The sequence below is a fragment of the Lepidochelys kempii genome, chromosome 7 (assembly GCF_965140265.1).
Source record: "Lepidochelys kempii isolate rLepKem1 chromosome 7, rLepKem1.hap2, whole genome shotgun sequence".
Lineage (NCBI taxonomy): Eukaryota > Metazoa > Chordata > Testudines > Cheloniidae > Lepidochelys > Lepidochelys kempii.
Genome location: NC_133262.1, coordinates 26563972 through 26577092, shown reverse-complemented (window position 1 = coordinate 26577092; position 13121 = coordinate 26563972). Strand labels below are relative to the sequence as shown.

The following is a 13121-nucleotide window of genomic DNA, read 5'->3' as shown; positions in this document are numbered from 1 at the left end:
TGAAATACTCAAATTAAACAAACCTCTCAACTGCAAATTAAAAAAATCATAAACAGATATAATGATCTCAGATATCTATACATGTTTTGATAATATTTTGTCTTCAAAATGTAAACAGATCTTTGGCTTTATAGTCAGGGGAGTAAAAATCTTCCTTCTTTGAATGCTTAATTTCACGATTGAAAAAGCTGTGTATTGATAGCCATCTGTTGATCCCATATCCACAATAAACTGCATAATTTACTCTAAAATAAAGTTTAAAATGTAGCAGGAACTACTGTGTGTTTTTTTTTTAAAGAGAAAGAGAGGGTACTTACCAACAGTAATAGCTGCAGTCCTTCACACAGATTACCAGTATAACCACTTTCAAGTTTTCCTAGGGACCTATGCACTTTTGGCATTGATGTCACGACCCTTCAAAAAGCAATGGTATGATCCCTCATGCAACCAATGTTCAATAAAAAGAAATATACAGAGCTACACCCCCAACTCCAGCACAGTTCTTTTCCCATTTATCAATAACATAACAACAACGATAGAGGAAGGAATGTGTACAACTTCCTATATTAGTCAGAAAACCAGCATCCCTGTTATTCTGTAGACCCAAACAAGTATATTTCTTGTTCCCACTTGCCGTAAAGAAAAGTATTTAAGAAGTTCGTCATCCATGAAAAGACTGAAGTCACCACGAAGAGTTTGAGAGACTATCCATGTTGATCACTATAATTTCTGCTCAAGTCATCTGCTTGCAAGACAGATGAAGAGCCAGGGAAGAGAGGGGATGCTTGATACACCATTTTCAAAGTCACACAGCTTCTTGACAAAATGGACATGGGCAGCTCCTCCCTCTCTTACTATTTCAGTAATATAGGCCAGTGTTTACACGGTGTGCCTCAGGATTCGCATTGGTCTGCCCTTGATTTGTGAAAGGAAAGCTCTGAAAACTATATAAGTAACCTTAATTTCCAAGACATTATTCTGAAGTCAGGCCTCTTCATATTTCTGAAGGCCCCTAAATTTTATAGCAATCCAAATATGACCCTAAAGTTATGCCTGAAACATCAATCACAATTTAAGCCAACAGCTAAGGGAGATTGAAATGAATTCCCCCAGCAGACGTCCTTGGGCATTGTCCACCACAATAGGGGGTCTAGAATCTTCTGAGACATGATCACTAAAGGCTGGAGATTGTCAAGCCAAGAAAGATACTCAATTCTTAACCAGCTTTGAAGGTGCCTCACCCTGAGCCAAGTGAAGAGTATCGTATACTCACAGGATGCCATGAGACCTCTAAATTTCAGGAAGAAACTGATGTTGTTGTGAGGCTGAGGTTTCACAGAAACTACTGACTTCTGAATTTCTTGAAACCCGTCACATAGCAAGTAAGCAGTTGCAGTCTTAGGGACCTTCTCAGCTGTGTAAACTAGATGGAAATCCAGCTAACTTATTTCCTTGGGTTTTCCCTAGGGCAGTGGCTCTCAACCTTTCCAGACTACTGTACCCCTTTCAGGAGTCTGATTTGTCTTGCTTAACCCCAAGTTATACCTCACTTAAAAACTACTTGCTTACAAAACCAGATATAAAAATACAAAAGTGTCACAACAAACTATTACTGAAAACTTGCTTTCTTTCTCATTTTTACCATATAATTATAAAATAAATCAACTGAATACTTACATTTCAGTGGGCAGTATAAACAAGTCATTATCTGTATGAAATTTTAGTTTATACTGATTTCGCTAGTGGTTTTTATGTGCCTGTTGTAAAACTAGGCAAATATCAAGATGAGCTGATGTACCCCCTGGAAGACATCTGCTACCCCCAGGGGTACATATGCCCCTGCTTGAGAACCACTGTCCTAGGGGAATCTCCAAGTAGCCTAGAGCCAGCTCTATGGTCTCCCGCACCAACTCCTTCCCAGCTCCCAGTGTAGGAGCCCTACCTGGGGAGAAAGGGGATCTGGCCAGAGCTACACTGTGCTCCAGCACAGGATGTGTCCTGAACTGACATATTAGACCCTTGGAGCCACAGCCAGCTGGCTATGGCCTCACATATTATCAAGAATCTATTATACTTGGTCAAAGAATTTTAGGTCACTCTTTACATTAAGGTTGCATTTTTAAATGGTTTATAAAAGGTTAATAATTTAACAGATGTTATAAGCATATACAGACATGAGTAATATGTGCTATAAGCACATCCAGTAGAAGGTATTACAGAGGGATATAAGCCACATGAATAAAGCAACATATTGAGCTATTGGACTCTATAGTAATGTATAAGAATTAATTCACCATGTATTAAAACATCCACAAATAATTTATTAACTATTTATATACTATTTATAAATGAAACCTTAATATAAAGATTAACTATGTTTTCCATTTTATCTGGTTGTTCGTTGGGACAACACTAAAATCACATCTATGAATTCACTATGTGCCCATTTCACTAAAAAGGATTTAAGCAGAAGCCACACAGGTTCAAATTCTATCTACTGATATAAAATATTATCATACCTTCCAACTGATAACAAATATCCATATTCCAGCAGTGGGCTAATTCCTCATTGGGAGAGAAAATGAGTAGACACAAGTTACCTCATTATAATCTAATTTATTTACAATATGTATCATTTAGAACACAGATATTAGAAAGCAAAAGCCGAACACAGTAGAAATTCAGTATGCTCACAAATGTAGTCAAAAGCTCAGAGACCTGCAGAAAGCAGCTGTATTGCATCCCTCCAGCCAGATTCTTCGTAACTAAGTTTGCAGGAGTATTTATATTATGCCAAATAAATTAAATTATTTAATATGATGAGGTGCTAAAGTTTTAAGTCCAAGTCCCCTTCAGTCAGATGCCTCAGATGTCAATCAAAATCACCTCTGAGTTAGTGCAAGCGCTCTGGGTCAGTCTAGTCTTTTCTATAAACATAGCCATTTGTATTTCCAAAAGATCTCCATTTCACATTTCAAAGATTTCTTTTACATTTGACATTGGTTTCTATGAGCTCTCTGTTCCTCACTTACCTGCTTTTGAACACTTGCCCTTTAATCCAACCTGCTTTGCACCCCTAATCAATGGAATGAGAGACAGTCTAATTCACTGAGGGAGCGGACAGCAGAGAGAGAACACATCTAGTCCAGTGAAAGCACAACAGACATCAACAGGGAGTGGACAGAAAGAAGTGAGAGCAAGGAGTGAGGAAAAGTTATCCAGATAGCCAGTCAGCTAATAGTAAAACCAGGATAAAACTTGGATTTCACTGGAACAGGACAACACTAGGACTGACCCTGATCACCTTACTTATGGGTTAGATTGTGCCATAGTAAGGAGCAGTGTTGAGCTGCCTCTCCCCAGAGAAAGCACTCATAAGCATTCTGCAGCAGAGTCTGTCCCAGAGTTTCAAGCACATAGAGGTTGTGGACCTGCTTCTAAGGCCTTTGTGTGGTTCAGGATATCAGTAAGCCCTGTGCAGTCAGCTAGATCTGCTGGCTGGTGCTTTGTGGTGGGAAGGGGCAAAGCCATGGCCCCACCTCCTTTTCACTTCCAAGGGAGTAGAGAAGGTACAATCCAGCACTCCTCCTGAAAGCAGGAATTGCAACTGCCCAAAGGGAGATGGAAGCTCATTGTACCCTGACCCTTCACATGTGCATTTAGGGCCATGCAGAGTCTAACTCTACACGATGGATACTACTCTGATCAAGATGCCCTATAATGTCAATTCCCAAGTTATAAATAAAGATTTGGTATCACTGGCTTTTACTCACATTACATTATATCTTGCAAAGTGTTGAGCGTCTCCTTCAAGATGCTCGGAACCTTCAACTTTCAGTGATGTCAGAAGGCACCTAGTGGTTCAGAAATCAAGCTACCAACAGTGAGGTAACTTTCAAGGACCAGTGCGAAAGCCGGGTCTGAGAGAGATTAACCTCTTTTTTTGTTTTGTCAGATCTTTTAATGCCTCTTTAACCTGTGGGTCACAGTCCCATGTGAATAAGGCCCTCATGTTAGAGAAAGTTAAAGCACTTTCCATTTAGGAAGAGGTCATTCAGTTTTTCTGAACAATTGTATCAGACTTCCCTCTCTTTTTACCTACAATATGCCACATATACTATTACTGGGTATATTGTTGTTTACAGAAACAAGTATCCAAAAGTTGTAAACACACCCAGGACGGAAACACCACATCTTTTAATTTCCAGATAAAGATAACCACATATGGTGCATTCCTTCTCAAGGTAAGTTTATTCTGTTATACAGGAATTAAACACATTATAGCGGACATTTATTTCTGCCTCATGTAGACTTCTAAAATATACATTTTAAATGAAAAATTAATGTAATGAATATAAAGAATATTAATATTAAAATAATTGTTCTTAATTATTTAACATTTTCATAATTAATTACTGGCAAATGTTTGATAGCAACTGAGTTGCAGAAGAGGGATATATCCGAGGCGCAGCTTATTCTTTGAAAATTCAGCCAAGGTATCACTCTGGTACTATTTGATGGGCACATTATAATTATATATAAGAAGATAAAATGAGAGAGATATGAAAGCTCCACATGGTTTTCTCTGAGGGTACCACATCAAAGACTTAGAAAGAGAGTTCTGAAACTATCTTTTAGTGAATGTTTCCACCACAACAGCCTTCTGAATTATCAATGGCAAAAATAAAGCGCTCTCAGGCTATTAAATCAGATTCTGTTTACTGGGATAAATTAATTTATAAAAACTAATTCAGTGTTCTAAATGGTAATTCTGTACTATAGAAATCTAATTTTATCCTTATAAATTACATGGTCCATGGTAAACCTACATAAACTTCATGATTTCTTTTTTTAAAACCCCAGATAGTATAGTACAGTGCAGTATACAACACTGCAATTTATAAAATTTCCAAGAACTTGGATGATATATAATCTCCTATATCTGATTCTGACATATCTAGCAGTTGTAGAGCCTACACTAGGTAGCAAATAGTGGTGTTAAATTCTCCATATTGCACACAGACATACTTGGAAACACAATACAGAACATAGCACATGCAGGCCAAATTTCATCTATTAGAAACCATTCAGGGAGCCACTATACCACCAGATCAAGCAAACAAGCACCTGGAGTACTGTAACTTAAACTTTACCTATACACACTGATTCCAGGTATCCCCATGTGGTTCACAGAATTTTGTAATATTAGATACTTTTGATCAGAGGTTATTTTTAGTCAATTGTCAGAGAAGGCTAAATAATAACTGAATGCAGGTATCAAAATGATGTGTTAGTCTCTGCTACAATATTACTTCGTCTGTACCCATTGTATTATTGAATTGTATCAGCTGATTATCTTGCAGAATCTTTCTCTCTGAATTTTGATGATCCATTAACTGTATAAACTCTTCTGAAACCAAGGTAAAAACCTGTCTTTAAAAATGAGGATCTGTTGGTTCATGAAGGCTCTGCTTTTTCCTTGTGATACTTGTTTTTAAATCTTTGAATGTTTTTATATATATATATATATATATATATATATATATATATATGTGTGTGTGTGTGTGTGTGTGTGTGTGTGTAAGAATAATATAATGCTTAACCTATAATTATTTTACAGGGAAAAACACACAAAACAAAAAAATACGTTCACATTCCTTTCATTTTGAGATAAGTCAGGAAATGGAAATGGAATATCCTTCTTTCCTTTACACTAAGGGAAAATGATGTTACACTGAAGAGAAGACCAATAGATTCCACTCAGCATTCCTTCAAATTACTCATACATAAGTCGGGTCACATAGGTATAAATGGGTGCAGAATTTGCTCCAAGGAGTGCAAGTGAAATAAATGTAAGAGAGAATTGTATGGCTATACTATACAGATTTAAAATTCTCAATTCAAATCAAGTTGTCAGCATTTCATATCTATGATTAATACTTAATGTATTTAGCAAATTCTCATTCAGAGTCTTCTTATTCTGCATTGCATGGAAGATCCCCTTCTAGCACATATTGGACCTAATCTTGTGAGGTTATGAATGCCTCCTCTGATGGGAGTTGAGTGATCACTGTGTTGCAGGTTCAGACCCATTATGCATCTTTGAAACAACACATAAATTGGAAAAATACTTTTTCTGGCAATTTTAAAGTGTAATTAGTAAACCAGTATACAATTATGAATTAAGAAATCGGCTCACCTGCAAGTGCTGAGAGTTGTCTGTCATATTGTCTTCTCGCCTACGAACTTCTTCCAGCAACTGCGCATTCTTCTTTTTTTCCATTTGTTGATTGTGCTTCAGATTGGCCACTTTCTTGTTTTGATCTTTCGTGTGTCTAAGAATTGTATGCATATGTCCGTTAATTCTGATGGCTACAATCACGTATCTCTTGCTCCAATTTAAACTTGTGAACATGATTTATCACCAGACGTCACGTTTAAAACATAACATTTTATCCTGTTTTTAAAATGATATATCAAAATGGTCTAGATGAAATGAAATTTCCAATGATAAAACAAATATTCTGGCCCACAGATTATTTTCATCTTTGAAACCTTCTCACAAGACATATTCCAAACACTCTTTATGCTAAAATAGATGTATAATCTCATGATATTGCTGTCATACATGACATAGTAGAGAATTTTTTTTGAAGAGTTTGTTGTATGTTTGGCTGAATGTGTTTGTTATGAAGCTGCCTGCTTCAAAAAGAATAGTTTCTGACAACGGACCAGATCCTGCAGTCTTCACACAGGCACTGACTTCTCAGACAGTTTTGCCTGAATAAGGATTACAGGATTGGACCTTGCAGTAATATTTAATTATTAAGATACAGGGAAATAATAGGTAAAGTATACTGAATGTTCCAGCTGTGCTGTTTGCTGAAGTATGCTGCACATTCATATTTTTACAGTTCATTTATGGATGGCTTTTGGGGGAAAAAGATAAAAACCAGAGGAGCCTTATGTTTTTAAATGACATAATTCTGATTTCTACAAAGGAATTAAGTAAATAAATCATTCCTGGCTAGCATTTCATGAAATTAGAAATATTTTCTCAGAATTAAACATTTTGTTAAGACTGAGCTCAACTTAAGCTAAAAATTATATTATTCAATTGTTTCAAAGTTGACTCATATTTCACTAGGAATCCTATTTATTAAAATATTCAGAATTCTCCTGCTTCTTGTACTTAGAATATTTCCCTAGATAATGGGGTAAAACACTTTTTTGCCATTTATCCTACATCGTCAGCAACTGTCATGTCAAACTCTGAAAAAATTCTTAGAGCTGTGTTTTCTACCTGCTTGGGTTCCTAGATATTATTTTCTTTGACTTTCTTTTGATTCTGAGGAATTTGCTTCTTTTTATCTATATAATAATAAAGTCATGTGCAAATTCCTAATCAGATCTACAGGCTAATCCTTTTTTGCCAAATGAAGGGGATATTTTCCAGTGTCTATAAGGAAATTCCCCAGTTGCTTCTGCAGTGGACACTTTAAGAAAAGGTCTAGTTACAATGTACATTTGCTGCACAGATATTAGGATGCTGCAACAATTGGGCCATGTTTTATAATTTTAATTGTTTTCTACTGACAGTGCCACTTACTTCCCACAATGGGTCCTGCCATTTATTATTTACACTACAAACTTTCCGGTGAATCTTAAGGAAACAGCAGTGTCATTATGCTTTTTTTTAAAAAAAATTAGAAAAGAATGGCATAGAACAAATTTGTAGGTACAGCACCATTATACAACAGATAGTCTATTATTATTAATGGAAAAATCACCAGTAACTATGTAAGAGTAAGAATTTATAAAAGCAGTTAAATTAAAAACCAACACTACTTGAAAATAGCCTAATGTATTTCTACTAGGAAAAGCCTTAAAAAGTTTCAGGGAACAATGCTGTCTGATCAGAGATATAGAACTCTAATTATTGCAAGTACTATAAAATTAAATGAATTTTCCCCAGATCTCAGTCCAGCCACACAGGTTGAAGAAGGGCTTTGCTATTCTGAAAATAAATCTGGTAGACAAGGGAGCTGAAACCTCTATTTTTCCACCAAGCAAAACTAAAAAGGGCCTGATTCTTTGTTGCTCTCAGCACCTTACCTAGTCATTTGCAACAGTGAAAAATGAGTGTAAAAGGCTAACATCATGATTTGACAGCATTTTACTTTTACTTTGCACTGGCATAAGGGACTACACAAGGTGCAGGGCAATGGAAAATCATGCCCAAGGTCACTTTTGTTGGGCAATCTCATATATTCTGGGTCAAGCAGCAGCAACCAGATTACATGACTATCTCTTAAATACTGTTGAAGGCAAGGGCAGGGATGTACAAGAAACTAACAATGACTGAAACAGGACTCAGAGCATGATATTGATTTCCTTCCTTTTTTGACATGTTCCCTTTTTTCCCTTCCAGCACTGGGGAAGACCTCCCGATAAATCCTTGGTAATGCAATGTTCTTTCACACAATGTATTTTTTAGATATATTACCAGTGTGAGACTGTATAAATGCTCTATATTACATCAATTAGAAGTTAAGATGGCAGAGTAAGAAACTGGAACTTTATCCGTTACAAATCTTCAATTACTCAGGGTTTCTCCCTTTCCGTGTAATGATGGATGCCAACATATAATAGTTTGTTCCTTGGTGATTGGTTTTGGTTAGAGTGCAGAGTGGAGAGACTGGTATCCAGTGCCGCCAAAAGCCGAAAGGGCCAGCTTCTGAAGATAACAGAGACCTGGGTTTCACTGGTAGACCTTGTGTCTGTGGAAAGAGAGAGCCTGAAGTCTTCACAGACTCCTTTTGTACCTTCCTTCTACCCCTTTGCAGGAGGGAGGGTGAGAGGATTTGAAGTGAGCTGAATTCTAGAATTAGACTGAGAATGGTCTACTCTAAGTTATGGGTCATATGGTGGGAGTCCTATAACCCCTGCACTGAAATCACTTCAGTGCCTGGTACATGAGAGATGTGGGACATACAGCACACCTCCCCAGTGTTAAGTTAATAAAATTACAGCCTGCCACTTAAATCCATCCCTGTATCTGCCTTCATTCACCTACATGTCCTGATCATGCATGAGATGGAGGGAAGATGGGAAGTTAGGTGGCAATATTACAGCATCACATGCTGTTTCTCAGATTATACAATACAACATACAAATGTTTCTAGAATTTTAGACAATGTAGCACCTTCTGTTACTGACTACTACATAGCATATGGCAATAAGAGAACTGATGAACTTCATATAAAAGTAAGTATGCAAAGCTGATATGCAGAGCTCTGCCTCATTCACTGTGTGAAAGAGGCACTTTACAAAGGCTGTAGAAAAATATGTATGAAAGTTATAACGTATTATTTAAGAAAGAGTTTTTGATCATGTGATTATTATTATTTGCATTGCAGTAGTGCCAACATCCCCCAATCAGGGATTAGGGCCCAACTGAACTAGGCACAATACAAACAAATCAAAGACGATCCATGCTCTGGACAGCTTGCTGTATAGGGTTATGATAAGAGGCAACATATAACCAGCCAAATGGGTGGTGGATGTTTAGCAGTAAAGGTCAATATATGTGCATAGCATTCGTAATCTCAGAGCTCACAGTAAAGATTGCATCCTAATATGCATATACAAAATAGAGCTAAGGTTGCAAGTGGAAACCCCACTGACATTCCTTGACTACTGGGTACTTAAAATGCACAGCTAACCATTTCTTGAGAAAGATTTTGAGAGACTCTGCTAGATTGTGGTTATTTTGTATATTTGTTTATTTTTTAAAGAAAAAAGAAATATAATCTTAAACTATATTGCTAGAAGTCTCTGGAATGCTCTCTCTTGTACACTCCGGTCCCTATTCAACGAAGTGCTTAAGCAGGTATGCAACTTTGAGCACATTAATCCCAATGACATTAATCAGACTAATCACACTCTTTGCTGGATTGAGACCTCATCTGGCGTGTCTACACTGCAGTTAAAATCCATGCCAATTGACTCAGGCTCATAGAGCTCAGCCTAAGGGGGTGTTTAACTGTGGATGGAGCTTGGGACCTGGGACCCTGGACCCTGGAAAGTAGAAGGTTCGCAAAGCTTGGGCTGCAGCCTGAGCCCAAATGTCTATATCACAATTAAACAGCCTTTTAGCCTGGGCCCTGCAAGCCTGAGACAGCTGGCATGAGCCAGTTGCGTGTTTTTAATTGCAGTGAGGACTAGCTTCTGTATAATCCTTTCTCACTAAGAGCCAGATTCTGCCACTCTACTTTCACTCAGTGGTGCTACTCACATTAGCAGGACTACTCAAAAAGTGAGGTCACCCTCAGTGGGCAAGATTGACACAACCCTTACTCTGCTCTCCAGATAAGGAATAGGGTAAAAGGCCCCCTCCTACCTCCCACTCATAACAGGTGAGATTGTGATTCCAGCTGCAGTGGAGAGAGAGAGAGAGAGAGAGAACAAGAGCTATTTGCCTGACACTCCTTGCTGTGAGCAAGTGGTGAGGAAGGGGTGGAGGAGTAGGACCCTTCCCCCTCCTCTGCCCTCTCCCCACCTGCCACTAGCCATCCAGAAAAGTTAGCTGGGACACAATAGGGGAAGAAGCTGCTCTATAAAAAGAGCTAAAATAACTTCTCTCCAGAATAAGGAGCGAGCAGGGGAGGATCGAGACTCTGATTCCCGATTAATTCTCTGGTCTGCTTCTGGGGCACTGGACTGTGCATCACCCTTTAGTGAGGCCAGATCATAAGGTTATAATCTAGCTCACAATTTGGCTGAGCATGCACCTTATTTAATGAGACAAAGACTCATTTCCTGCACCAGTAAGTACATTTCAAATAAAGCTGCAATCCTACAGAAAGATCTGGTGCACAGACCTTAGAATCTTTCAATTTAAAATGCAGATGTGCATGTACCAAAATATCATACACAGATATGCACATGTAAATTTGCTTACTAACAAGTGGATAATCGGCCTCCTAGAATACAGTATTTTCATCTGTTTCGTGACCATTTTTAACTAACTGAAATTCCCCTAAAGCTAAACACATGGGTTGGTATTTGAACTTTCAGTGATTTAAGTCCTTCTATATAATTATTTCCAACACAATCGCTTTTATCAAAGGGTTTTCATGATAATATCTAGGAAGCAAAATAATAAAAACAAGAGAACTTTTATTTTTAGAGATTAATCGAGAAAGAAAGAACTCTGTGTTTGTGCTGTTAGTTTTCTTTATCTTTTCAGTGGATGGAGAAATGATCTGTGACAAAGACCCTGCTTTCACCAATGCTTGCAGGAGAATAAAGCTTTTTTTTTTTTTTTTTTTTTTGCGCTGCACAAACTATTGCTGTTGTTGATGAAACTGTCTGTGGAGTTGTATTAATATATTTTACGACCATTCAGTCAGCTTTGCAATGTTTCCAGCCTCCAGCCTCTCTCTCTCTCAGTTGGAAGAGTAACTTATTGCATTAAATAGAAACGGAAGCTATCATGACCTAAATGCTGCTCAATTTAGGCCAGTTATTGGGAAGTTCAATACCCTTCACTTTTATAGGATAGCCAACAAAATTGCTATCCAGGGTATCAGAGAACTTGATACAGATGAAGTAATGGTACAGGAATGTTAGGTTTTCACCAAGGGAGCTTCAGAATGGAAGGTGAGAGCTTAACAGCTTCAAACTTAACAACAGTGATATTTACCAAAATGGGGAACAGAGCTCTGAAATAAAACAAGGCACTCAGTGAACTAAAAGCAACAAGAGTGCTGTGCAATTTCCCTATTCATTTCCTTTTCTGAAACCTTCAGCTCCAATGTGAACACTTTTTTAGCAAACTGGTAGATTCGATGTAGCTTGCTTCAGTACTACAACATGTATGTTTTCTCTATTTGGTTTATTTCTTATCTTAAATGTGTTAAGAATTAACTATGAATTTAGTTCATCTTCCTGTAATTTTCAAAACAGATTTAAGAAATCAAAGATATATGCATACAGAAAACAGTTCAAGACGAAGACAGGATGGTATCCATTAATGAAAAATAAATAAAGATAAAACAGAACTATAAGGATAAAAACAGCAGACAAACAAACAAAAAGTCAAAGATAAAGCCAAAAAACTAAAAAATTTGGAATGACAGATGCACTATACAGTAGTACTAAACTTGTGCTATATTGTTGGAGTTAGATGATTAACGAAGACACACAGATAAGGTAACCTGACTCGAGGCCCATTAACTACCTGTGTCTTTTATACTCAACTTCTAAGACCAGAAAATAGAATTTGCAAGAAAAGCGTATGCTTGCCAACATTCCATGTTGTTGTATATATTAAAAAGCACAACCCTCTTCGCAGCAATTTATTTTCTCAGCTCAGTTAAGCAACACAATCAAAAAGTTTCCCGCTTAAATCACCCTTTGGTTAATTCAATCACATTTTGAGTTACACAAACCAGTAACTGGAGTATGATAAACTGAAATCCCCCAGGCTGAGACAAATAATCAGGAGCTGAGATTTTGGGGCACTGGAGAGCTCGAGGCTTTTGTTTGTATCATCATTAGAGACGTAGAGTAAATTTTTTGAGAGGGGGGAATCTTATCTCATATCCAGATGAGGAACACTCCTCTCGGACAGCATAAACCCAGCTCCATAGGTGCTGGAACTAGGGGTGCTGGCTTGAAGTGGTTTCCATCAGGGTTTACAGTTTGGTTCAATGGCTGTCAGCACCCCCATATACAAATTATTCGAGCACCCCTGACTAGCTCCCAGATGCATTATTATAGACACTCTCTCCTTTAGACATGTCCTTGCAATTTGACAGGAGTAAAGGTTCCGAACAGAGAAACACTTTCTTCCCAGCCGCAAGAGGCCACCAATATCGTGCCACAGCTGCCTCCTGCCGAAGATGCAGAATCATATTTAAGTCAATTCAATTTGATTTGGAACTGAAGAGCAAGAAATACACCAGACGATGGTGAGAACCACCACCACTGGGTCATCAGGTCCACTACAATAGATTTAGTAATTTAGTTTAAACACGGTCTTTTATCACACTGTTACATGTAAGGAAAGGTTGATGCTATGAAATACACAACAGTATGTGCCAACAAATAATCAG

General features: G+C 37.7%; 1 protein-coding gene across 10 annotated transcripts in view; it reads right to left on the bottom strand.

Annotated features, from left to right (window-relative positions):
- Window positions 1-13121, bottom strand: part of ERC2 (ELKS/RAB6-interacting/CAST family member 2) — an 830030-nt gene that overhangs the window by 391595 nt on the left and 425314 nt on the right. For all 10 annotated transcript variants that reach the window (XR_012159812.1, XR_012159814.1, XR_012159815.1 and 7 more), the window contains one exon: window positions 6200-6335. Coding sequence is in view for 1 of the 10 variants with exons in the window: in XM_073351518.1 (XP_073207619.1) it covers window positions 6200-6335 (136 nt within the window). In the remaining 9 variants the exon portion in view is untranslated. The remainder of the gene's footprint in view (window positions 1-6199; window positions 6336-13121) is intronic.